Source organism: Rhodnius prolixus, unplaced genomic scaffold, assembly GCF_049639745.1.
Source record: "Rhodnius prolixus isolate KJV_2025 unplaced genomic scaffold, Rpr scaffold_2, whole genome shotgun sequence".
Taxonomy (NCBI): Eukaryota; Metazoa; Arthropoda; class Insecta; order Hemiptera; family Reduviidae; genus Rhodnius; species Rhodnius prolixus.
The window spans coordinates 23,451,408-23,477,503 of record NW_027411592.1 but is presented as its reverse complement, the minus strand read 5'-3'; the positions used below and the strand labels follow the sequence as shown (position 1 = coordinate 23,477,503).

At 31.8% G+C, this 26,096-nt stretch overlaps 1 protein-coding gene across 2 annotated transcripts; it reads left to right on the top strand.

The window, feature by feature from the left end:
- Window positions 1-1,311: 1,311 nt before the first annotated feature.
- Window positions 1,312-24,538, top strand: LOC141450483 (transcription cofactor vestigial-like protein 4). 2 transcript variants are annotated; one of them, XM_074120981.1, is made up of 6 exons: window positions 1,312-1,565; window positions 1,749-1,832; window positions 20,367-20,472; window positions 21,165-21,289; window positions 22,646-22,795; window positions 23,690-24,538. In XM_074120981.1, exons 2-6 carry the CDS (start codon window positions 1,751-1,753, stop codon window positions 23,818-23,820), a joined length of 594 nt encoding a protein of 197 aa, XP_073977082.1. In that variant the 5' UTR covers window positions 1,312-1,565; window positions 1,749-1,750; the 3' UTR covers window positions 23,821-24,538. The 2 variants fall into 2 exon arrangements, with proteins under 2 accessions (XP_073977082.1, XP_073977083.1); XM_074120982.1 differs by lacking the exons at window positions 1,312-1,565; window positions 1,749-1,832 and adding an exon at window positions 17,008-17,207.
- The last annotated feature ends 1,558 nt before the right edge of the window (window positions 24,539-26,096 follow it).

Here is a 26,096-nt window from a genome sequence, read left to right as displayed (position 1 = left end):
CACAACTGGCAAATATTCTTCAAGACTTGGATTTTCACTGAATACTTGTTGCTTCGGTATTATTGAAGGTATCATTGACGAACTTCCTCTCTAGACTTCCAGTGAAAATCACTTTTCGCAGACAATATGTTTTGACATGAATAAAAAAAAAGGCTGTGTGTGTTTTTATAAAATTGCTTAGAACAGATTAAAAAAAAACACTTCCGGAAATTCGTAGCGGTGGTTAAGAGATACAGACAAATTATTGCATTCAATAATAATCTAAGTTAACACTTCACTTGGTCAAAGCGTTCAATGCAACAAAAGGCATTTCATTAGATAGTCCGAAGTACAACTCATAAAATAAATGTCCTCTTTTTTTATTTGCGAAAATAGTAGGAAATTCGCTGTTCTGATCAACCGATTATCGCCAAACTCGGAAATTAAGCAAAACATTGCAATTCAAAAAAGTAAGCGATTACTTTAAGAGCAGTGAGAGAAAGTCGCCCGAGATATTACAATACATAAGATTTTTCCGTTTTTTCTTTTCTCATAAGAAAAACATATCGGGCTCTTTAAATATGTTACATTTTTACAATTTATTATATATTTTAATCTTTCAATAGGCCATGGCCCACTTCCTCTATCATATACTCTTGCTAAACCAATAATTCATACAAAAACCTACCGATTAGAAAATCGTTCCGGGTCATAAGGGTTTAAAAGTTCGATGGAAAGGGAGGTTTGGGAAAATTTTATTTTTATTTTTAAGAACAAAGCCCAATAAGGCAATCCACCAGTCTGCGCATGGAGCGATTCTAAAGTTTTACCGGGAAGTTGCATGAATTTTCAATACCTTTTTTCATCACATTGTTTTGAGAAAAGTATAGATGGAAGCTCATATTGATGATGTTTAATTAACGTTCGTGAACTTTCAATTGATTAAGTAGTGATTGTTGATCGAATGTTTTTCGACGGCCTCATTCTTATAAAAACTAATCAAGTACAGAGAAATTCAAAAGGAAATAAAAATGTGGAATGAATATTGAAATGAAAATCCAATTAAAAAAAGAAAAAAAATCATCCTATGTCAATATTAGCTGTAACATTAGTTATTAATAAAAATATGAATCCTTCACTAACAAAATTCAAGAAGAGGGGCTGTTCTCAAAAAACAAAAAAAAAATCCTGTTTCTGATGTAAATGTGAGGCAAGAACAATTTTTAATTAAAGTTTATTATTTTGGGAAAACTTTATTGACGTAAGTGAAAAAGCAGCAGTGACGTAGGGTGTATTTAGGTTGACATAGGCAGCGCTACAGCTTGGCCATCTAGTTATACAATCGATCACAGTTCACGCTGTCTGCTGTCTAGACCCCACTCAAACAGCGCTTTTACCTCTCCCACCCCTCATTCTTGACATTCCATAGATACTCTGGTCGTGGGCAAAATGTCAAAATTCTCTTACAGTCAACCACTCGTCGATTTATTATAGAGAGTTAAAAAATAAGTTTCTGTTTTGCTAGTGCATTAAGTGATAAGTGTGCTGTTTTCCAAAGTTAAAGTTAAAAACACCCCAAAAAAGAGGTGAGTAATCGTTTGCATGTTGGTGGGAAACTTCAATCAATAATAATTTAAAAGGTTCACACAATTTCCCTTAGTTATTTTAATGGAAATGCTTTCAACGCAAATGTGCATCTCCCACCACTTTCCTTTAGTGTTGGGCTCTGTCAGCAGTTTTAACAAGGGATCAATTGGAAAAATTTGCAGGTATGGATACAGGGGAATCACCTTTGGACGTACTTTCTAGGGCAGCTACGATGGTTCAAGACAATATACTTCCTCCTTCTTATGGTAAGTTTAAAAGCATTGATACTTCTGATGTCCATTTTATTCAATTGATTTCTCTTATTACTTATTGCGAAAGTTAGAGAAAACTGGTTCTAATTGGAAAGCTTGGAAAATTCGTGCCAAAAAAGTAGTTTATGTGAAAGTTGCTTTCGTTGTAGAGAACACTTGTTTTGATCTTTTAAAGGCAGAACCATAACACATTTTAAATATTTTACAATATTTGTAAGACTTTTAGATTAATGGTTTATTTTCCTTAGAGGAGTGCAGAAGCTGTAAATCACCTTTTAATAATAATATCGTAATATGAAAGTTAGAAGCAGGACGAGTAATTCTTATGAAATTTTTAAAACGTAAACGTTTTGCTGAATGATAAATAGAAAAGTGAAGAAGCAAGTAATAGGAGTCAGTGCATTTCTTTTTCAATAATCCGTTATGAACATTCTAAAATAAGTTTTGAAACTTGAACAGTTTTTCTTTCCTAAAGAACTGCGGATTTAAATTGTGCTCAAGTGCATTTAGAAATAGTAATATTTATTTCAATTCAGCACTAAGTGGGAAAAATGCACCGACAGTACCATTACCAAGCAAATTTTTTTAATCACAAGTAGAATTTGTCTCTGTAAATTGAATTAGAAAAAATTGCTTGGTGCCCTCCTGGATTAATAAATAAACTTTCCCAGAGATTTTCAACTTAAAAATATCAACTGAAATTATCAAATTTTGATTGGCTGAAACTATCAATTTGAAAAATAAACACGTTTACTTTCTCTGTGCTTTATATAATTCAATTGCTATTAATGCTTCTAATTTTATTAACTATTTTTTGAAGCATAAATACTTCGTTAGTTTATTTTTTTATGAATTTGTATTTGAAAATTCTGACTACTAATTAATGACCTTTTCAGAAAGTTTCTCTAAAGGATTTTTGGTCCATTAGAGCAGTAAATTCTAAAGCCATATTGATTGTTTATAGTACTTTCTGAAATTTGTAGTAAGTAAAGTTAAACTAGTTAACAGTTCTACTATTTCTTACTATGCAGTATACTATGTATATGCATACATCTTTATATAATATAATTTGAAGGGTGTCGTATTGTGTTAATACAGTTCCCAAGATGACCTGAAACAAGTGAACTGATTAGTTTACCGGTTGGAATGGTGGTTTCATTTTTAATAAGTGAGGTGTTTATTATGTTTATTTTTTATCTAAGCACAAATGTGTTTAAAACATATATCACAAACCGTAAATTATTTAGTACCATTTTGTATAGTGTAGGAATTCTGATTGATGAATTCACGTAAGGCAGCAAGAAGAGTTATTTTAATCTCTAAATGTATGTTTTCTGTGAACACTAAGAGAGAAACAAGAATTTCCAGAATTGGGAGTCATCAGAAGTCCAAACTTACTATGCTAGCCTTACTGAAAGAAAACTTTTAGGTCAAATGCCGACAGTAAGTTTAGGAATGTTTTTCTTTTTTTTCCGCATTGCTATTTAATTGTTTCTTTATTCGAATTTACTGCAACTCGTGTGATAGCTCGACCTATAATTGCCTGCTACTTTTATAAGAAATATTTTTTTTATCTGGAAATTATTTTGCGGAGATACTGATATGTTACATTCCATGTAAAGCTAAAAGTAGTTACTAATTTCTATCATAAAAATATAATAATAAGATGCATTACATTCCATTGCTAGAATGGCTTGTCTGAAGACTGTTTTTGGTCAGAAAACTGGAAAGACTTTTTTGAATCATATAAATCAGAGTATTCTCGCATGTTCAAACTTGGCATACAAATGTAGACCTTCCTTTATTATTTGAAACTTTGACTGAATGAATTTAGGGTTTTTAATTCGACCTGTCTGTTAAAAAATTGAAAATATAAAAAACGGCTTATTATGGCAATGTAATCAAAACTAAAAAGCATATCTTAAAGGGAAGCCAGTTACTATGTTTAAATTAAAAAGTTCAGTATAGAATAAGTGCTAAGTTGAAAGCAATTGTACCTATTAGAATAAGAGATAATCTCGTTAATTTTCAAATCATCTTATAGATTCAAATTTACTTCTAAATTTTTTTTGGTGAGTAAAACTTAATTTATTTTTTACCGCTGAGTAATTGACGAGTTTGATTTTAAAGTAGATAGAAGTATTCTTCTAGAAAAACTGTGAAAACCTGTCTTTTGTGATTCATCAGCCCTTATTTATTGTTCTATATGATTAACTGTTATTTAATGAAGACAAATTGTTTAAAAAATTGATATTGTCTGGCTAGCATAAAAAGGTTTGCTGTATAGTTGCGCTGTAGTGTGGTGATAAAGTGAACTTCGAAATGAATACTGCCTTTGTTTTAAGAGTTTAACTTTTGTTTTAGAACATTAACTTTTTATATCTACATATTTTTATCACAATATTGATTTTAAACATTAAACGAACTACGGATTATGTAGCTTATCGTTTCCAATAATAACATCAGCCTGTTTCTGAGCTTACTTTTCTAATATTTTTTAAACATTAACATTTATTTATTTTGGGACCAAGTCTATTCATTCTCTTGAGCAGTCAATTAAAGATTTTAAAAAATACCTTTAAATTTTAATTTTTATTCTTACAAAAAGCCTCAAATACTAAAAAAAATAAAAGTTATAATATTTCTGGTGAATAAAACAGCTTATTATCAGAATAAAAATAAAATAATCCGTGAAAAACGAAATTAAATATTAGGAAAATAAGGAAGTTATTTTAGAAATAAAAACAAAAATACAAAAAATAGATTACAGATTGTGTAGAATTAATACAAAAGCAAATACTACAAATAAATAGATAAATTTAAAAGCTGTAGAATGCAGCTACATAAGTAGTTTGTAATAATGTGTACCTATATATTGATGATATGCCCACTATAAATATAAATATATATCACGGTTCGCCTAGAACGATTTTAATTGAAAAGTTCACCAACATTAAAAAATTTTTTTTCTCCTTATTATTTGGGTCAAAACTAACCAAAATCCACCGAAAACCAAATCGGTTTACGTTGCGGATTTTATTTTTTTTAATTTTTTAGGTCAAAAAACGGCTTTTTTTTGCATTGTTAAGCTTAATAAGGAAAAACGATACAGTTTTTTGCAAAACCAATGCATGCATTTTGAAGCTGAGGGAATTTCCGACAGATTGATGTATTTTATAAATGATAAAAATGAAATTTTGACATTCAAAATCAATAAAAAAGAAATTTTTGAGCAAAATAAGGCAAAAACAAGGTGTTTCTCGCATTTCAAAGCTTACTTAACAAATAAATCATCGTTTTTTTGTGGAAGGAAATGGGACTTTTCAAAAATGAGAAAAATTCCTGCAAAATACAATATTTATACCCTGGGAAAAGTGAAATTTTCCAAGTCAAATTCATTTAATGAAACTTTTTGAATTAAAAGACAAATGATCACAATTTTTTTTTTTTTTTTTTTTTTTAATACTTTATTAAACTCATAGGAAAGTACAAGTACCGTACGGCATGGAAATACCAAAGTATGGTGAAAGACTTCTTCGTTCTGTTGTTGTTTACAATTGTAATCATTTGTAATTTCTTTTGTTGACAAAATAATTTATATCATAATATATGACATCAAAGTATTGTACTATCGTTGTTCACGATAAAATTATTGAGATTTTTGTTAAAAAATAAAATTTAAATTACTTTAAGTTTATAATTACTTTAAATTTTTATATTGTACATAAATGTCTTTTTTGTGAAAATTTAATTTCTATGAATATCTATCTTTATTCAAATAAAGTAAAAAATGTTGACTAAAAAAACTTAAAAATAATTGAGTAAGTTCTTTACAACCTCTGATGTCAATCACAATGTCTCCAATAGCAAAAACTTTAATTTTTTTTGTTACTAAGCCCTGCAATGCGATAAAAAATTATTTGGGCTCTTTTAATTCAAAAAGTTTCATTAAATGAATTTGAATTGGAAAATTTCCCTTTTCCCAGTGTATAAATATTGTATTTTGCAGGAATTTTTCTCATTTTTGAAAAGTCCCATTCCCTTCCACCAAAAAATGATGATTTATTTGTTAAGTAAGCTTTGAAATGCGAGAAACACCTTGTTTTTGCCTTATTTTGCTCAAAAATTTCTTTTTTATTGATTTTGAATGTCGAAATTTCATTTTTATCATTTATAAAATACATCAATCTGTCGGAAATTCCCTCAGCTTCAAAATGCATGCATTGGTTTTGCAAAAAACTGTATTGTTTTTCCTTATTAAGCTTAACAATGCAAAAAAAGCCGTTTTTTGACCTAAAAAATTAAAAAAAAAAAAAAAAAAAAAAATCCGCAACGTAAACCGATTTGGTTTTCAGTGGATTTTGGTTAGTTTTGACCCAAATAATAAGGAGAAAAAAAAAATTTTAATGTTGGTAAACTTTTCAATTAAAATCGTTCTAGGCGAACCGTGATATATTTAAATAACGTTATTAAAAGTTACAAATGCAGATACAAATACTCCTGCATCAAATGAATCGGATGAAAAAATAACTTGAAAGGGGTTACCATTCATAGGTGTCTATTCAATGAATCCTATCAATTACTGACCATCAGCGTAAGAGTAAATTGTAGTGGCCAGCACCGCTTCAGTCGACGCCTGGGCACAAACATATTTAAACTTAAAGTTTGCTGTACAGAAACACAACGACGACGTCAAAATTTGTTTTCAAATGTTTTAAAAATACTAAGTGAGCGTATTGATGATGTGCCCAGACACAGAAAATGTAATTTCAGAGCCCTAAGTTAAAAGTTTTTAATCAAATTTTGCCATCTATTTTTGGTACTTCTTTACTATCTAAGGTTTTAGATTTTGTAAAAATAAGTGTTGAAGTTTTGTTTGCTACAGATAAGAAAGTTTTATAAAAGATAAACATAAGATATAAAGTATTTGAAAACAATTTGAAAGTTTCCATTTAGTAAGGCAATCACTGGCAATGATATGAGAATTGCAGCATTTCTGGAAAAAGAGGTCCCACTAATACGTTGTGTTCATTGTGTATTGCGTATTGGAAAAATTTGCGTATCAATTTTATGTTTCAATTATATTAGGCCTATCACTTTGTTTTGATCTTTTCTCTAAAACAATCATGAAGTAGTTCATTATGCAAAAATATTCGCCAAAATAGCGTAAAAGATGACAATCTTTTTTTAACAATCTTGAATGTTAAGCCATTGACAAACCGCACGAGAATGGGTTTTTAATTTCACCTTTCACAGCTCTTAAAATAATTTTTTTCTGAAAATTATTTCTACTAAGACATGAGATAGCTCTACTTCGGTTAAATGTAAGGGAATAAAATCGTAAAAGCCATTGCTTTGAAATCACCAGAAGAAAAACGAAAAAATCTTTAAGAAAAGTTGATTTTTTTTTTTTAATTTTCCTAGTTAGGATGATTGATTTTGATGAAAATGTACGGCTCCCTAATGCCATGTTAATGAAATGTAAATTTGAACTTTCGATTTTTTATTTTTAAAAACTGATCACAGTAGGCTGTGTGATATCTGGTTTTTAAGAACCATTTTCTTACCACTAGGGGGCACAAATTGGCTTATTTCTGGTGGAAATTTGAAATAGAGAAACTGCAAAAACAATGTCTTAAAAGAAAAAGACATTTGATAACACGAGGTGTTCCTAAAAAAGTTTTGGTCTTTTATTGTATTTTTGCCAAATGTATTGGTGAACATCTGCAGGTAGATGCTTGACGCAAGTGTTGATTCATGTTTTAACGTGTACATTATGGTAAGCAACAATATAGAAATATATGTAATATTGTTCCATATTCAAGTTATATTAAGAGTACAATTTTTGGTTTTCTTTTTGTTTCAACTCCAAGTACTTCGTCTCCTGGATAGGTCTTCCTTTCAAGGTCACCCCCTCTACCATTCTTTTTCACTATAAAACTTCGCTATAAATAACCATCAGACTCTCTAGATATTCCTGATACTCTAGCCCCACCAGTGGAGTGTGGCCTCTCACGATTCTAAGAATCTTAAGCGTTATACTTCTCATAATCTGCACCTCTTTCTTTATATTGTTATTGGTCAGTTTGCCCTCATTTAAAGATATGTGCATTTTATTTTTCATTAATATTATACTTTTCATTTTAGTTTTCTCTATCTCAGCTTTTCACATTTCTTCTTGTCAAGATTGTATATCCATCTACACTTCTAAGTAATATTAAAAAAAATATTTTTCTATTGAAGATTACAGTTCATTAAAAGAATTGCTGATGTTGTACATAATTTTTTTGTTGTACAATTTAATTGTTTATTCCTCTTTCACGTTCTGCTACTTGTTGACAAGTTATCCTATGCAAGTTCATGATGTTTTAAAGTATACTGAAAAAAAAGTGTAAACTTAAATTGTCTCCCCCTGAATTTTGGAAAAAAATTACAAAGCTACTATTTATTTGGGCAGCACCCTTTGTTTTGCAAATATTTGCATTATAATGTTTCTCTCTCTCTAGGAATTAATGGTCTAAATAAAATATAAAATACTATAAAATTTCTACACTTGGTCTTGGTTTAATTTTTATTCTAGGATATGGTTATAGAAGTCAATGTCTCCATATTGGTTAGTGAATAAAAGTAGTTATTGCGTTTTGTTTGACAAAGAAAGAGACATTGTACCATTCTTACGCAAAAACGTAATGTAAAGTGGTACTTTCGATTGAAAGAGTTTCTTCTCCAGTTACTGTCAAGTCTTTAAGATGTACTCAAAGAAATACTAAATTTGCATTTTCTATGAATTTCATTTTTAAGCTAGTGTTCTTAAATACTTACTGAAAACCAGTTTTTTAAGCTCGCACTAGATTTGAAAATGAAAGTTTCGTGGGCAACTCCAAATCGGAAACCGTGGGGTTTCAATTACTTCTTCTTACAAAGGAGTAAGAGCAAGTAAAATGACAAAAGCAGCTGATAATAATAATAACTATAATTTTTATTGAATTGATTCGAATGAGAAGTAATTAATGCAAAAGTTTAAACTACCTTTTGGAATTCCTAAACACTTCTCATTCCTAAACAATTCCCACTGCAACCTATTTCACCACAATAATCTCAGTGTTATTTACTTACACCTGTAATGATGGTAATTGCTCCTCTGAAATTATGTAATGATACTAGACTTAACCTTTTTTTATACTAATCTGAAAAGGTAGAATCAAAGTAAAACCAAAATAAGTATAATGAAAAAATATAATACAAATACAATAGATGAAATGAGAGATTGTAACGAAAAACACATTGGGAAGTTGGCAGAAATTAGAGTAAGAGTAAGAGAGATTCTATAATACAGAGAAAGTAGATTCCAAATGGCAGCAGAAATGTAGGTGACAAAAGAATGAGATTCTGGAGAATTATTGTTATAAAGAATTGAGCGAAATGAAAATACAATTTAAGAGCACTTTAATAAAATTAAATATATCATTAACAATGTTAATATCGATACCTAAAAGAGAATGATGAAGGGAAGATATCTACACATCGACGCTGTGAGTAAGGACTGACATTATTGTACGTATAAAGAAATTAAATATAGTGAGAGAAATAGAGTTAACACTTTTTAATTATCTTATTAGAAAAATTATAAAAATTTAATTGATAAATACATAAATTTATAAATATATTAGTTATATACAACGTGAAGAAAACAAAAGGTAGTACTAGAGACTGATAAATTAACAATGCAATTAAAAAAATATTTTGGTTCAAGGAAGAATTGGATCCTATCTTTCGAAAATAAGCAAAAGCAGTGACTCACAAAGAAAATAATTAAGAGAAGTGCGTTGATAGCAAGTAATTACTTTAGAGAGCTATTCAAAGGTAGGTGGAATAGGCAAGGAATCTATAGAAACAGGAGGCGAACCTTAAGCAGTTGTTCTCTTTTCGTCTGTTTAAAGGCATTTTAATGAGAGAAGAAAATCGTTTCCAAGGCTAGACTGGGTGGGTCTATAGGTGGTAAAATATGCTGCTTTCATCAGTTTTATCCATCACTGAGGACCTAACCACATTTTCAACATATTGACAAAAAAGATAAAAACTCAAATAAGTAGTTTCGAAGAGAGGCTGAGCTGAAAAAGAATGACAGTGGACTTTTGTTTGTCAAAACGTAACTGCTTTTAATCCGCAGTTAAGACAGCCAGTCTATAGGTGCAGAATATCAATATCTCGGGCTTTCTAATTTTGGGGTTAAACATAGAATTATCTACCGAAAGGCTTAAAAACACTTTGGTGAAACAAAAGTCAAGATAGATTCGCCTAGGCGAGGGCAAACATTTTTCATTTAACCATTTAAATTATAAGAGTTATTAACCAATTTGTAGACATCATGGAATTATGGAGAATTATTAAAGTATAAAATTATGAGCTTCCATTATGGAGGTGAGATTCTGAAGTTGTAGGAGTGAGCTTATCATAGATAGTGGAGGCAGACACAATTGCTGAACTGGATTCATAATTAAAAACTAAGACAGCAATATTATTATTATTTTTTTTTTTTTTTGGCGCATCAACAGCTGAGGTCATTAGCGCCCGGAGCTTTTTCCAGTGCACTGCCGGCCTCCGGACAGTGTTCTCTCGTTACAGACAACACTGTCCATCACCGGACAGTGAGCTATAAGAAGCTCCTAGGAAGAGAAAATCTAAGGGTCAGCTGCTGGATTCGAACCCGGGACCTCCGCGTGGGAGTCCAGTATGCTAACCTCATAGCTAATCCCTTCCCTCACACAGCAATATTATTATTTTTTATTTTATTTTAACCATAGTTGATACAATTAAAGTTGTATGATTTCGTTGTACATTCTCTGAATTTTAAATTTCATATTCAACATATTACATCTTTAAGCTCTGAAAAATCTTTGTTTCCTTTATTAGATACTTTAAATATTCTCAGAATGTTAAACGTTCTCAGTCTTCTTTTTTATAACGTTGGAATTTCTCTTAAGTTCGTATCTTTCATTTGGTCCCCTCGTTCTGCCTATTTAATTAATGATATAAACAATTTTATCCAGATATCTCAGATGCATTTCTTGGTTCACTTCCTATATATTCTCTCTCTCCAATGATTATTCTAATGCGTTTTTTTAGTAACGAGAAACAAAAGTGTAAGAAATCTGTTTCCTTTAAAAATCATTAAACAATAGCAATGACTGCCTAGATTTTCTTCAGTTATTATCAGACTTATTATCCTAACAATTATTCCTGTTTTGAACTAGGTAATAGGATTAGGAGAAAGGGAAGCAAGGTTGACTTGGATTTGATTCACGCTAAATTGTGGAGGATCTAACTGATAAGCTTTTGAAGGCGAAATATTAGGTTTGCAATTTTTTTATGTTCAAGATTTACATTAAGTTTAATGCTTATGTAAATATTATTTATGCAAAAAAATTTATTAGGCTTAAACCTAAAACTATTCTCTCTTACAAAAAAGGAATGAATCAGAGGGTTCTGTTGTTATTTATAACCTTTGTTTTTTTTTTTAATTTTTTTTTTTTTTAATGATAGTGGAAAGTACTTTTTAGTCTTTGGAATGGAATACTAACGGAGCGAGTACTTGTAGAAGGTGTTTATGTAGACTAGAATTTGCTGATGATGTTGTTATGCTTTTTGTTTAAATGATGGCAAAGAACTCTTTAATGAGATGATAATAGAGTTCACAGAAAGATGCGTCACCGTTGGTTTGCTACCTAATTATAATAAAATGAAAAATTGTTACAAATAGCGACATAGAGATATTTTAATAGACTATTGTGTAATTTTAATTTTAATAGGCAGGACTGATTTTAAAACTTAAAACAAATATATTTTAGTAAACGAATTCAAAAGAGTTTGCAAAAATATTGTCTCTTACAAAATATTACAAACGGAACTTTGTGATAACTGCAGTAAAAAAGAAAAAAAAAAAATAAAACAACAAAAATTGAGTCTTAATCGGTTGCTGAAAGAAGAAAAATGTGTGTAATCACTCTATGGAGGAGCAAAGCAGGTCCAACTTAAAAAAAAAAAAAGCAATAAAATTAGATGTTCCGAAATTAGGATGATGGTTTGCTAAAAATAATAACTAGAGATGTGTACAATTAATAAACTTGAAAGTAGGATTGGGCTAGCCAATGCGAAGAGCCAATGAATGGTGGTCTTTAGCCGGTTTTAAGTTGGACACCCTGCCATGTGAACAGAAGAAAAGGTCGGCAGCCATAGAGGTGGGCGGATTTCTTATGTCGAGAGGTAGGCCAGACTTGAATCAGGAGAGCAAGAGATGCTTAGTATACTCTTCTTCCCAGCAGGATTGGTCCTGTCGGAAGTTATATTTTAAAATATATTTACATAAATTATATAACTATAATTTGTTTTTTTGTTGGTCTGTTTTGTTGTTGTTGTTGTTGTTTTTTAAAGTAAATGAAGGATCTTTATATTTGAAAGATTATTTTCTTCATTGTTTTCGGTGGCTGATTCATTTATTCCAGAAGGAAGAAAAAATAATGCCAATTATTTTGCCGAGAGGCTAGGTCATTTTCAGGGATTATGCTATTGACAATTATAATAATTTTTACATTTATTAAAAGGTTGGTGTGTCTTCTGTTCTGTCTGCTTATGAACTGTTTACTAAAATATTATAATTGTCAATAGCATAAACCCTGTCGATGACCTTGTCCCATCGTCGAAAGCTTGGCAAAAATTACAAAATATTGTTCTTGCTTCCTTCAAGATAATTTTCTTGACTTAAAATTTATAGGATCATTTTAAACAGACACTACCAAGTTTAAGTAATTGAAAAAAGAAATAAGAAAATCTCTTCTCTTAAAATTTCCAATATTCAATCCCTAGGAATTTACTTACCTCAGACCTCGCTGACGTTTGTCTAAGTAAAGCCTGCCAGTTCTTTTTTTTTTTGCAAAGAAAAAGAAATGCAAGTTTTGAACAAAAATTTCCCTTTATATTTAAAATAGCTATACAGGAAACATGACGAATAGAATGTATCATCTCACAGATTGCCCTTTGGATTTCTTAGGGTGTGCATTGTGTGGAATATATCTCATTAAGGCAAAAAACTTATTTTCTTAATTGTCTTATTGATATGCAAGCATCTTTTTATTCAATATTCAAATCAAGTCATATATAAATGCAGAGAGGTTATCCTCATAGTTATGTCTGGTCACGCGACAACGTGGTGCGCTTGTATATTAACAGTAGTGATGGGCTATTTGAGCGGACTCGTTCCATTGGAACGAGTCCGATGGTGGAACGAGTTGATTCAAATCCCTATTTTAAAAAAAAGTGATTCCGCCCCGCCCCAAAAAATTTAGGCAAATAAAAATGAAAATGAGGCAGCAGAAGGTTTGGAACGATTAAACATAAGAACAAATGTCACGCAATTTATTATATTATTATATCATTAAATGTTAGCTTTCCCAGTTAATAACAAAACTATATTTCTTTAACACACATTGAGTACTATCCCTAATTTCCAATTGCTCTGATAAATATAAAATTAACAACGTAATACAAATATTAACACAAAAATAGGCTAGTCAAATATAAATTAAAGCAATGCAGTTTTGTCATTATCTAGCTTGACCACTAGAAGACTGGAGTTAACTTACTTCAAGAGTATTCAAGGTAGAGAAACGGAAATGGGTAGGAAATTATTCCATAAAAATTCTAACCCTTCAAAATTATAATTACTCATAATATTTATTTACTAAGAATCGAATATCAAGCTTTTAAAATATTATCTTATTGTTTTACAAAAAGAAAAAGCTGTGTGCTTAATCTTAAACTTAGCGCTGGACACTTACTCTCATCTTCATTGGCGTAAGTTTGAACGTGTACATGTCAGCTAGACGGTCAAAGTAAAACTGGGCCAAAATTTAGTATTACCTAACTGGTTTACTTAGTGTAGTATCCCTCCCACTCTATCACCTATTTCACAAACATTCATCGATTAAAAATATTTTTTAGTTAAATATTCGTTTCATTGGAATACAAAAAACATTATAACGCTTTCTTAAGATGATTTGAATTTTTAAAATTTGTTTTTGTCCATTACTCTTATAAAATACGAAGAATTTCAAATAAAATATAATATACAAACACAGAATGATCTAGTGTGCAGGTGGAGTCAGTCGTAGTTACCATGACAACGGAACCGTTAAACGACTCCGGCCCAGCTCTAGCATTTTCATTGGTTAAATCCACTGGAGTTGGTGGAGTCGAATCCGGAGTGATTTAAATCCTTTTGAAACCGGACTCGTTCCATTTTTTCGTTCACTGAATCTAGCCAATAGAAATTGCTGGAGCTGGAACCGGAGTTGTTTAACGGTTCCATTGCTATGGTAACGAGGACTGACTCCACCTGCACACTAGATCATTGTGTTTGTATATTATATTTTATTTGAAATTCTTCGTATTTTATAAGAGTAATGGACAAAAACAAATTTTAAAAATTAAAATCATCTTAAGAAAGCGTTATAATGTTTTTTGTATTCAAATAAAACGAATATTTAACTAAAAATTATTTCCAATCGATGAATGTTTGTGAAATTGGTGATAGAGTGGGAGGGATACTGCAGTAAGTAAACCAATTAGGTAATACTAAATTTTGGCTCAGTGTTACTTTGACTGTCTCACGGTCATGTACACGGTTAAACTTACCCAATGAAGATAAGAATAAGAGTGTCCAGCGCTATGTTAAAGATTAAGCACACAGCTTTTTCTTTTCGTAAGATAATGAGATAATATTTTTAAAGCTTGATATACAAGTCCTAGTAAATAAATATTTCTTTATTTATGAGTAATTATCATTTTGCTTGAAGGGTTAGATTTTTTTTTATGGGAATAATTTCCTACCCATTTCCGTTTCTCTATCTTGGATCCTCTTGAAGCACATTAACTCCAGTCTTCCAGTGGTCAAGCTAGATAATGACTAAACAGCATTGCTTTAATTTTTATAATTGACTAGTCTATTTTTATGTTAATTTTTGTGTTACGTTGTTAATTTTATATTTATCAGTGCAATTGGAAATTAGGGATAGTACTCAATGTGTGTTAAAGAAATATAGTTTTGTTATTAACTGGGAAAGCTAACATTTAATGATATTTTTTACAATGTTACTAATGCATAGGGTAAGTACAGAGACCGGAATCGGTGAACGAGTTGTTGGAATCGATTCCAACCCTGGAACTGATTCAAATCCAACGAGTCCAAAGACGGACTCGTTCTGCCCATCACTAATTAACAGTGTAACACCGGAAATGGCTCAGTTGACAGCAAAATGATACGGAGTTTCCCCCTCCCCACGAAAGTACTTTTGGCTAATGTTCAGAACTCATTGTTGACAATATCCGCTTAGAATTGCTACAAAGCGGAAGACTAGCGATTTCCGCCATCTTTGCCACTTAAAAAAAAAAAAACTTACGGTGTTTGTGTGTTAAGTTTTATGAAATTTAAGTTTTAAGTAATTGAAAAATGAAATAAGAAAATCTCTTCTCTTAAAATTTCCCTTAGGAATTGACTTACTTCAGATTACCCCCTCTTCCAAGCCTCCAGAGAAGATCAATGGTGTCTTGCCGAAATCTGATGTTTCTTTACATTGATAAATGAAAATACTGTTTCAGTTTTAAATACCTATTTCAGAAAATTGTGGCACTCTTTCCTCCGGGAAATGGCCAGAGTGCCCCAGTCAGTGTGTATAAGTACCAAAATACAGGGTTTTCGAAAATAACTTTTTTCTTTTTTTTTAAATTTTGTTTATGGAGGAATGGAGATTTTTTGTGAAAACATTAAATTTAAGGTGCATCAACACTTAAGGTCATTAGAAGCCAGAGCCTTCTCAGTATACTACCCGCTTCTGGGTAGTGTTATCTCGCTACAGGCAACATTGTCAGCGGGCAGTAATCTTTGGAGTAAATAGAGATTATTTTAGGGTAGTGCGATCTAACATATAAATCTAAATGCGAATAATTATAGTTAATTAGTGCACCTTACTATAAGAAAATTATTAGTATAGAATAGAATATATAAAAGTAATTTATTATTCTGGGACAATTGTCCCCCAAGAATAAATACAGGAACAAATAGAGGCCTTAACAGTTTCGCCTGTGATTAAACAGAAAATAAATAAATAAAAAAGTATTTACAAAAAGTGAAAATAAAAATATCAGCAGAAATTAAGGAAATAAATTAAAACAATTAAAATTTCGGAGGAAGCTGAATAGAAAGGAGATAACTGAATAGAAGGGATTTAAAGATAGATAGGGTAGGAGCATGGCGGACAGATGATGGCAAGGAGTTCCAGAGAGAGGTAGCACGTATTAGGAAGGATTTGTCAAAGGATGAGGTACGGTGAGTGGGAATAAAGAGATCGGATGAGCGAGATCTGGTATTACGGGAATGTATCGAGGATTTAAACTATCTAATGTCTATGAATTATAGTTTAATAAGATCACGTAATAATCATAATACCATATTAGAGCTGTTTCCAAGAAGAATTTAATGCACAGTACCCTTTCCATTTCCTTCAGTTACTTGAAGGGAAAATAAATAGGAAACCAACCAGAGAGTGAATCTTGATCCAATCGAAGTTGCAGATAAGTATAGCTCTTCTGGTTTGAATTAGAAATTGACAAGTAACGTTATCAGGTTATTGTCTACGTTAAGGGTAGTGAGGGGTTACTATTGGAATGTATGTTTTCTGAAGTCTACGAATTATGAATGAACTGGAGTAGGTGATAATTTTTTGAAATGGATCATCTTAAAATTAGTAAAAGCATCATTTGATTTGTTTCTAACTTAATGCAACTAAGAATAGAAAAAGTTTCCTTTATAAAATCATTGAAATACAGCGGAAGCTTGCTCGAGTCCGAGCCGTTCTTAAAGGATTCTCTGGCTATCCGGACAACATTCTTAACATTCCGACCTGTCGTGTTCGAGTTCTTTCAGCTTCCCCCACTTGTTTTAACTCTAGGTAGTACGTTCATGTGCGCCGCCTCTTAGTTGTATAAAGGTAGTGGGGATTAGTGGCGGGAAGGATACATTCCCAATCAAATAACTAGAAAGGACGCAGGAAAAGAAAGAAAGAAAAAAAAAAAAAAATCCTTCCGAGTTCGGTGATCGCCGCCTGAGAGACCGGTCCTCCGCTTGAGATTCCTATGTGCTGGTGGCCCCACCTTCCTTGTTCACCCCTCTTAGTCTTTACTATAAGCTCACAGTTCCATTCATGTTTAGCGGAGTGTGGCTATTCTATACTTTTATGTTATCCATACAGTTCCAGTAAACCATGGTACAGATCTCTGAATGCACAGCCAAGCTGTGGCAGCCTTGGCTTACTACAGGTAAATAGTTTTTTTTAAGCCAAAAATCTCAGCAGGCTTTCTTTGTAACTGTTATTTGAGAAACGTTTAGAGAATCAAGGGCATACTAACTATATGTCATGTAATTTCATTGGTGTGTGTACAACCCATTCATGACAAGCCTTTGTGTAATAAGTTAATTTTTCTAAATAACCTTCCTTATGCTTTATAAAACACAATAAATCTTCTCATCCCTATGCATTTTTGTTACCTTTTTTTTTAAACTTATGTATAAATTTTCTCACATAGTAATTTATATTATTTTACCAGAATATCACACTTCATTTACAACTGCGTTACCTTTTCAAAAACTGAGATTAAACCATGATAGAAATGTTTCAGATTTAAACTGTTCACAATCTTCGACTTGACAAAAGATAAACGCATAATTAATACTTTAGTTTTAATTCAGTTACATATGTATGTAACGTGTACAATTCAGTTAATGTGAATTATTATACTCGTAAATGCATTCATTGCATTTCATATACTAGATTTTCTGCTTTTCTAAAATATAAATAACGAACTTTATAACAAATCTGATTACAGGTCAAAATTAGGGTTTCTGTGTATTTATTTTGATATTGGTAAATAGAATGTTTTCAATGATGCAACGATCTGACTTATTCAAATGCAATAAAAATAATTTTCTAAAGCTCGGAACACTGCCATATGTTTTTTTTTTTTATTTAAGGCGCGTCTACATCTGAGGTTATTGGCGCCAGGAGCTTTTTCAGTGTACTGCCGGCCTCTTGATAATGTTCTCTCGTTACAGACAACACTGTCTATCACCGGGCTGTGTGTAAAAAGCTCTTAGGAAGAGAAAACCCAATTTTATCTAATTTTTGTTCATTTTTTGTTTATCTTTTGTATGTCATCTAATTTATTTTTTCATTCACTTATTTAAGTTTAATAAGATCACATAATAATCATAATACCAGATCCCTGTACAATTATTTATAATGGCATTTCTATAATAAAGAAGATGTTCTAATATGTAATGTTTAGAAATAGGACAAAGGCGAGTTTATCTTAGGATTATTTTTGATCAACATGGGAAAACCTTCAATTCTTTCGTATAACACAACGAGCTGAAATGACCATAGACAAATTTTTATTGATGTGCAAAAAATACGATTTTTGGGTGAATGCTGTTTAGCATTACTATATTATTAGCTGTACTATTTCTTTTAAAAATTTTCTGAAGAAAGTACTAACCAAAGAAGCACCTAAACAGGATACTGCTTGGGTTCTTCCCAGATTTCTGTGGAAGTAGCTTCTTGGTCAATTAAGGCAGCATATCACTTACATTCGTATCTTGTTTTGTCAAAAAACCGTTCCTTTCCCTAGCGTCCGGTGGCGATTCATTAAAAAACTGGACAAAGATGTTTGTAAATCGCACAAGCGTTCACCAACTCCAGTCCAATGCAGGTCTGACCGTTCATTAATCACAAACCCCTTGGAAAATCCTCTTTTGAACCTTAGTCAGTAATTTTTCTTTGGGCATCTGAACAATATTACTACTTTGCTACGGACAAAATTAAGTGAAGTCTTGATTCCCTTCAACTTCTTTTTTTAAATTAAGCTCTCTGATTTCTTATTCTGTGACAGTTTTTGTTTTATTTTATATAGGAAATACGCTTATTTTCATTTAATCAATTGTTACTCTTAGTAGATTGTAAGTTAATAGACTTTGCTTAATTAAAGTTTTCTCTTGAACGGCTCGAACTGTTTTATTTATTTTTTGTATAGTAATTTCGAATAAAAAAAAAATCTATAATTTGAAACAGTTTTTTTGGAAAATTTGATTCAGGGTACTTAAGTTGAAGAAGAGAATTTAAAGCTTTTTCTCAAACTAATCTATAGATGCTGGCCTGAGACTATGTTTTAGACGAAAGCTTAAAATATTCTATTTCTAACGCTCAATATCTGTGAGTCATTTTATAAAAAATATGCCAAGGAGCGGAAGAAGTATTTATCCCAAGGTGCCCAAGATAGCTGTTGTAAATTGGGAGAGGCAGAATTCCAAAGTTGGAAATCTTCGATTACTTAAGACAAGGAGGTACATGTGCAGTGTTGCGTTTACTTTTTGATGGTATACTCTTTTTTCGATTCACTAGAAGAAAATTTTGTATAGCGGAGGGTCGCCGCGTACTAGCTGAGTACGCAAGTTTGGTGTGATCGTATAAGGAACCTGTTCAAAATGAATGATGCCCTCGTAGTTTCAACATCCACCCAGCTTCACATATTTCTGAAATCCTTTTTTTTTCGGTTTGGTCCGACTTAATCCATTTTTTCCATTAAATCCTCTCATTGTAAACTATTGTAATTCATTTGATTAAACGAAAATCTTAAGGGTTTCGAAGGAGAGTTTACAGACTTCGCAGCTTTCTGGGAGTATATTGGAATGAATGCTTTAGCAGGTCCTTTATGGTTGATTGGGTGCTTCTTCCATCTACCAGACTGTTGTGTGTTGTTCATAGAAAAGATCTGCTGTTAATGCTTCTGTCAGAAGTGCTGAATTCAAGGATAAAAGACGCCCCTGATCAATGCTCGCTATCCAGTCTCTTTATATACACCCTTTCTACAATTTTTGGGAAATGATCTAAAGCAACGCTTGCATAAACAAATCCCACCTTTCTAATTCATTAATTCCGGAAGGGGCATTATTGCCGTTTTTTGAACATAGTGAAACTAAATCGCAAGATTTTTTTTTCAAAGCTGATTATGTTGATACCAAAAAGATTAAATGAGTTGGTAATAAAGTACAGGTTACATATCTTCCGGGCGTAAGGAAGAAAAATCTTGTATAGATACATATCAAAATGTAGGATTACATGATATGATAATATAAATTTGTAACCTGTTCCTATAGGTTATTAAAATATTTTGTTGCGCATTTGATCCCAAAAAAATCAACCATTCTGCTATAAGATGTCATTTCGGTGAATATGTTTCTCCACAAACATAGGTATACAAATTTAGTATCGTATATTGTCAGTACTTTGTATATATTTAAATATGCTTGTAAATTTCCAAGTATAAAATTATTTTGATGTATATTAATTGCTACCCTAATACGACTCAAATCTTGGTACTAGTAAATTTGACTGATAATTTATTAATTTTTATGTTTTCCAGATGAAGCTAGGCTCTCTAAGTGTCGAGAAGAAGCTGGTGGGAAATGGAGACGACCTCGTCACAGAAAGGATCCACCTGAATATTCTACCCATGTCCCTAAAATAGGGTAAAGTATATCATTGAAAAGTTTAAGAAATAAGAATGTTATACCCTTTTATGTATCGAGGTGTAGTTTACTTGTAAAAAAAAAAGCCGAGATATCTTTGGTGGATCATTTTAGATGAATAATTGGGTCTTAACCTGATTATTCCATTACCTTGTAACCAAGTAAGGAGCAGTTTCTAAAAACTCTTAAAAAGACTCACTAGCTTGTATCACTGTGCTGCTTGCATACTACTGTAACCTCAACAAACAGAAAAGTGAAGTCTGTTGAAATACGCGAGAGATAAGGTTAATCATAAATAAGGTAGTTTAGAATATACATACCTCCAATGCGGTTCTAAAAATGGGCTCTTAACTTTTCGGTTAGATATGATCAAATTATTCCGAAGAGATACATATCACAATGGGAATACTGCTTTTTGTCATTTTTTAAATTAAGGCATGATGCCAAACTTTATCAAAGGCTTGTTGAAATTTTTAAAAATGTGACTAATGTGTTCTTCTTTTCAAAGCCTATAACTTTTTATACTACTGTGATTTTTATTTAAAATGTTCATTTTTTAGAATGTTAAACTTATTACAATCCCCGTTGAAGTTTTAGTTTATATTTAGTCTTTGATCATTAATTTATTCTCTTAAAAATGTATTTACACTAATTATTTATATTCATCATGACATTTTTTACATTTGTTATAGAGAACCCATCGATTTATCGACAAGGAAACTGAGGGGTTCCCCACCTTCTTACTCACAGACCATTGCTATTCAGAAGCAGGCAAGAAATTCCTTGGTCGTGTGTCCATCTACTAACAATAGAACAGGTGAATAGTTTAAGATTGAAAATTTCTTTTATTTAAAAAATGTCTCGCTTTCTCTTTCATTTGTTAAACTTCCCAAATATACTCACCAAAAATAAATAAATAAATACTGTGAGACTAGATAAAACGTACTGAGTAATAATGCGTAGGACAGAACCTAATTTGGTTAATCTATTATCTCTTCAACTCTCGAAATCCTACCAAATTCCCAAACTTGTAAAGCCTTGAACAAAATTCATGTGAATTTCTAGAAATTCAAGCTTCCCAAATAGGAGAAAACAATTATTTCTAGTGCCTTAAGCGCAGCTTTTGTGATCACCCTAGTTAGTGCAAATCCTTTTCAAAGTTGAGTTTACTATCCTCTTAATGTAGCGTCAATAGCTCAAACTGCAGCCTTGAAAAATTTGTTACATTCCCCAGGAGACATCGTCAAATGTACTCGTATCAGAAGTACTATTCATGCAACACTGAGATAATTTTATAACTAGTGTTGATAATTCGTATAACATTTAGTACAGACTATATCCCTTATCTAGCTACCCAAAGTTGGGAATTCTCTTGCTCATACAGCTTCACCAACCCTCGGTACAATAATCTAGGTTTGATCACTGCAGAATAGTTTCAGAGTATAATTTTTGGAGTGAATCCCAGCTTTTATCTCCAGTTATACAAATATTTTATAGGAATTACCTTCCTTAACAGAAGTTTTAAGTAAGCCATGATTTTTCCTCCATGAATACATATGTAACAATCAGGGTCTTACTAGGACTTGCAAAAAAAGGCCATTCTTCTATGAAAAACCGGTAAATATTGCATTAAATCTGAAATTTTAGGCAATGCATAAGATCACTTCAGGCTAGTTCCTAGATCTATTTCCTTCTTATTTGTAACGGTTGCAATGACACCTAGAGATATGAATCAATCAATTCATAAAAGTAAAACTGAATTAATTATTAGAAACTGCAATTACTGAAACAACTTCTTCAGGATTATTCCGACCTAGGAAAGTAGGACTACCACTCAATTGCTTGAAGGTGTGCCCATTGTTTATGATGAAGCGTTTGCTTTTTTACATTGAAATGTCTTGAAGAAAAAAAATCAATCTTCAAGATCGGGGATTAGCAAACCTTAAGATTTTAAATAAACTCCATGCTTACTTTCCACGATTCTGGAACAGACCGAATACTCGTAATTTAAGCACCCTCCTGTTGATTTAAATGTTGAGAAACTTTATACGATATCCCAATCCAACGTTCCTAAAATAGTTCTTCACTACTCTTGCCAGTGGATCTTAGCCTCTCCTATCCACTGCAATTGAAAACTAAATTTTATTTTTTTATTTCATCCTTTTTTTTTTAGAGAGTCCTATTTTAGGTGGTGGTGTTTGCGATCCAATGATAGATGAACATTTTAGGAGATCTTTAGGTAAAGATTACCTAAGCGACTCTGCAGAAGAAGATGGAAATACCACAAATAATCTGGAAAAAACAGATTCTTCGTCTCTGTCAGGTTAGTCAGTCTTGATTTGTATAAGTTTACCCTTTCACTTTAGTAAACGCTTTATCTTTGCTATTTGAACAATAATATTCTAAGAGAGGAGGAGGAAAAACAAAAAATAAATGTTGCCTGGACATTTACCTATGTCAGAAATAATTTCATTATATCAAGATTGATAGTTTACAGAAAAAACAAAAACGGTCATGTTAACTCTAACGTTTAATCTATAGGGGTTTAAAAGAGGCTCTTTGGACTTTAAAGTGCTAAATCGTCGTTAAACATTCTTAGTACTGGAAAGCGGAAGTAATGCAAACGTTCAAATTTTCCTTTTACTTTTATCTACCAAATTACTTTATTTTACCAAATTTATCTTTTCCAGGAAATGACGTTTTAAGTTCCTCTAAACCCACAAAAGTGATATCTAGAACAGTCCTCCTCTCTATGTCTAAACATTCTAACTTAAATCGAAAATTCGCTCAAAGGTAATGCTGGTGTGCTCCAATGTGGCCCGAAAGTAACCTAGCAACGGAAAATCTCTCAACGGAAGGACCTTATCATCTGGTGGTTTTCTACACTGATTGCATTAGATATGTAACTTCAAACCAAATTGGAAAAAAGACTAATCCCTTCTAAATACCTAATGGTGTTTAGAGATTTTCGGAGAGTTTATTAAACCTATAAAGAAAATCAGTGATGATTAACTATTTTTGATGGCCCTTGTGCTTTGTTTGATTGAAGCTCTTTCCTTAACTCCAGCGTTTATCTCCAATTAGTCATTGATATAAGTTAAACCAGGGTTATGATATCAGCGTTTTCTTAGTCAAGTAAATCAACCCAAAGATAAATCTGCTATCTATAAATAATTAAAAACTTATGTTTATCATTCTTTTTTTTGTTTATTTTCAGTGGATGACCACTTTGCTAAAGCTCTAGGTGATACTTGGCTGGAATTGCAACGTGAAACTGAATTAAAAAAACAAGAGAAAAAACCCGCTGAAAAGAAAGAAACGCTGCGGAGAACTTCAGTGCCTACATAGAACCTAGCACTTGCCTGTAAAATTTGGGTCATTGCGCTTATCTGTAGATCTGCGCACATTTCTTTTTTGCACAATTTGTGTTCCCAGCTATTATTTTTTCCCCTCATGGTTTCTGCAGATTTAAACAATTTTTTTTTAATGTCGAGGGGATTTATTTGTTTTAATAATACTCAAATTTTATTTTAAATTTAAGCACTCCTGTTAATTTATTTAAAATATAACGTCTTTTTTTTTAAAAAAATCTGCATTCTTATCTGTATTCTGTGTTAAAAAATGTTTCATATCATGGTTAAAAGAAAGAAGAAAAAATGGGCATAACTTTCTGGAATGTTTGTCTCGTACTCGAACATTCCACACTTAGTTTTTGTGAGAATTGAAGTAGTGTAGTACCTCCTTTGATGTTTCAATTTTTTGACAGTCGGTTGGGACCACATTAGACGGCTCAAATAATTGTTGGTAGCTTTAGTTTAGGATGAATGTTCGATATTTGTAGACAGGGACCTGAAAAATTATCCATGCCTACTTATGTATTGTAAAACTCTCAAGAGTTACGAGAATTATTAGTTTTAAAATTCTTAAAAGACGTTAAGAACTTGTAAAATATTAATGATGTATAGTGAGCTTTATCTCATATTGCATAATCTCTTTTCTGTTTATACTGTATATATTAAGGAATGTAATAAAGGAAAAAACGTTCTTTTGTTTATTTAAACCTAAATATTTGTATTTAATTTCAAATGAATGTATCTTTTAAAAATACATTTATTTTTAATAAATAAATGACATAAAGTAAGAAAAGAAATGCTATATAAAAATATATTTACAAAATTGCTACCAATAAGACCGCGTTTTTACTTTTTGGAAGCCTATATATTAATTTTTCGAAAGTGTACCTTTAGAATTGCACGAGATATAAGTGGGACATTTAAAAATGAGTATTTAAATATTATGCAATTATATATTTCAAAAATGGGTACAAGTATCTCAACAAAAACAATGACTCTTAACTTTCAGTAAATTCCCATAATTAGACTAATAACTGTTGAAAGAAATATGCAATAGATGGTGCATTGTTACTGCCCTCATATATTCACTTGTGCACCTTCTAGAGACCAATAACTTTAAAGCAAATCTAAGTTGATCCAAATAATGTGAGAATCTTTCCAGCGACTCCTGAATTCAGTAGAAACTGACTTGTTTATTATTTCTATCCAAAAGCTTGTAAGGCTATGGCTTGCGAACTTGAACTTAGTTAAAAAAATGAGATACACTTTCCTTGCGTAGGAAAGTTTCTTACCATCAGTCTTTTCCTGTTAAATCCATCCGGCTGTTTCTTTTTGGTTCATTTTACAGAGAAGGGTTGTTGGCCCATCTACTTTCATCCCTAAAGGGTCTGTTTTATGTTCAGAGTTGCCTAGCCTAGACAGACTCCTTTCTCTTACATTTGAAGCACTGTCTATCCCATTGCCTCTGTTAGCCTTCTCTGTAGAGCGTTTCCCATAGAGAGAGACCACGTGGAGGATGCGGTTGGATTTCTCCCCGTAAATATGAGTGTTACACTTATTGTTTAAAAAACTTGGCAGTTACCTTCTTGACGTGAGTAGAGTAGAGTAGTCGCCTTTATCAGGTAAGAGCTATTTCAGTCAAATAGTTTTAGGAATGTTTACTACAGATATGTAGATCTAATGAATCAAATGGTTCAAATCCAAATATAAAGACACTGTCAGTGACTATAGTAGTAACTAATTATTGAATTATAGTTCGATCCGTAAGTGTTGAAACAGCAATTACATTAGAAATTTATAGATGAAATACGTTAGAAACATAGCAACGCAAGGATACTCATAGGTAAATAATCAACTATTCTTTGATAACACCCAGATCTTTCGTGTTGAGACATTCTTGTTGTTTCTAGATTCTTCATAGTGCTAAGATTAATTGCTAACAAGTGAGATTTATTGGTTTAACTTATGGCATGAATAAGAAATGAAAAAGAAAGGCAAATATATCCTGTCATACATCATCATCCAGCGGCGCTACAACTCATAGCTGAGTCTTGGCCTCCTCAACCAGTTTCTGCCAGTCAGTCCTGCTCTTTCCTGCCACTCTCCAGTCCGTCCAGCGCAGCTTTGGCCTCCCAATTCTCCTGGCACCATGGAGGTGCTAATTAATCACCTTATTTGGGATGTCCTCGTCCCAAACCATAACCACATGTCCAGCCCACTGAAGTCTAGCCAATTTCATAAATATGACCACATCTACTTCTTTAAACAACA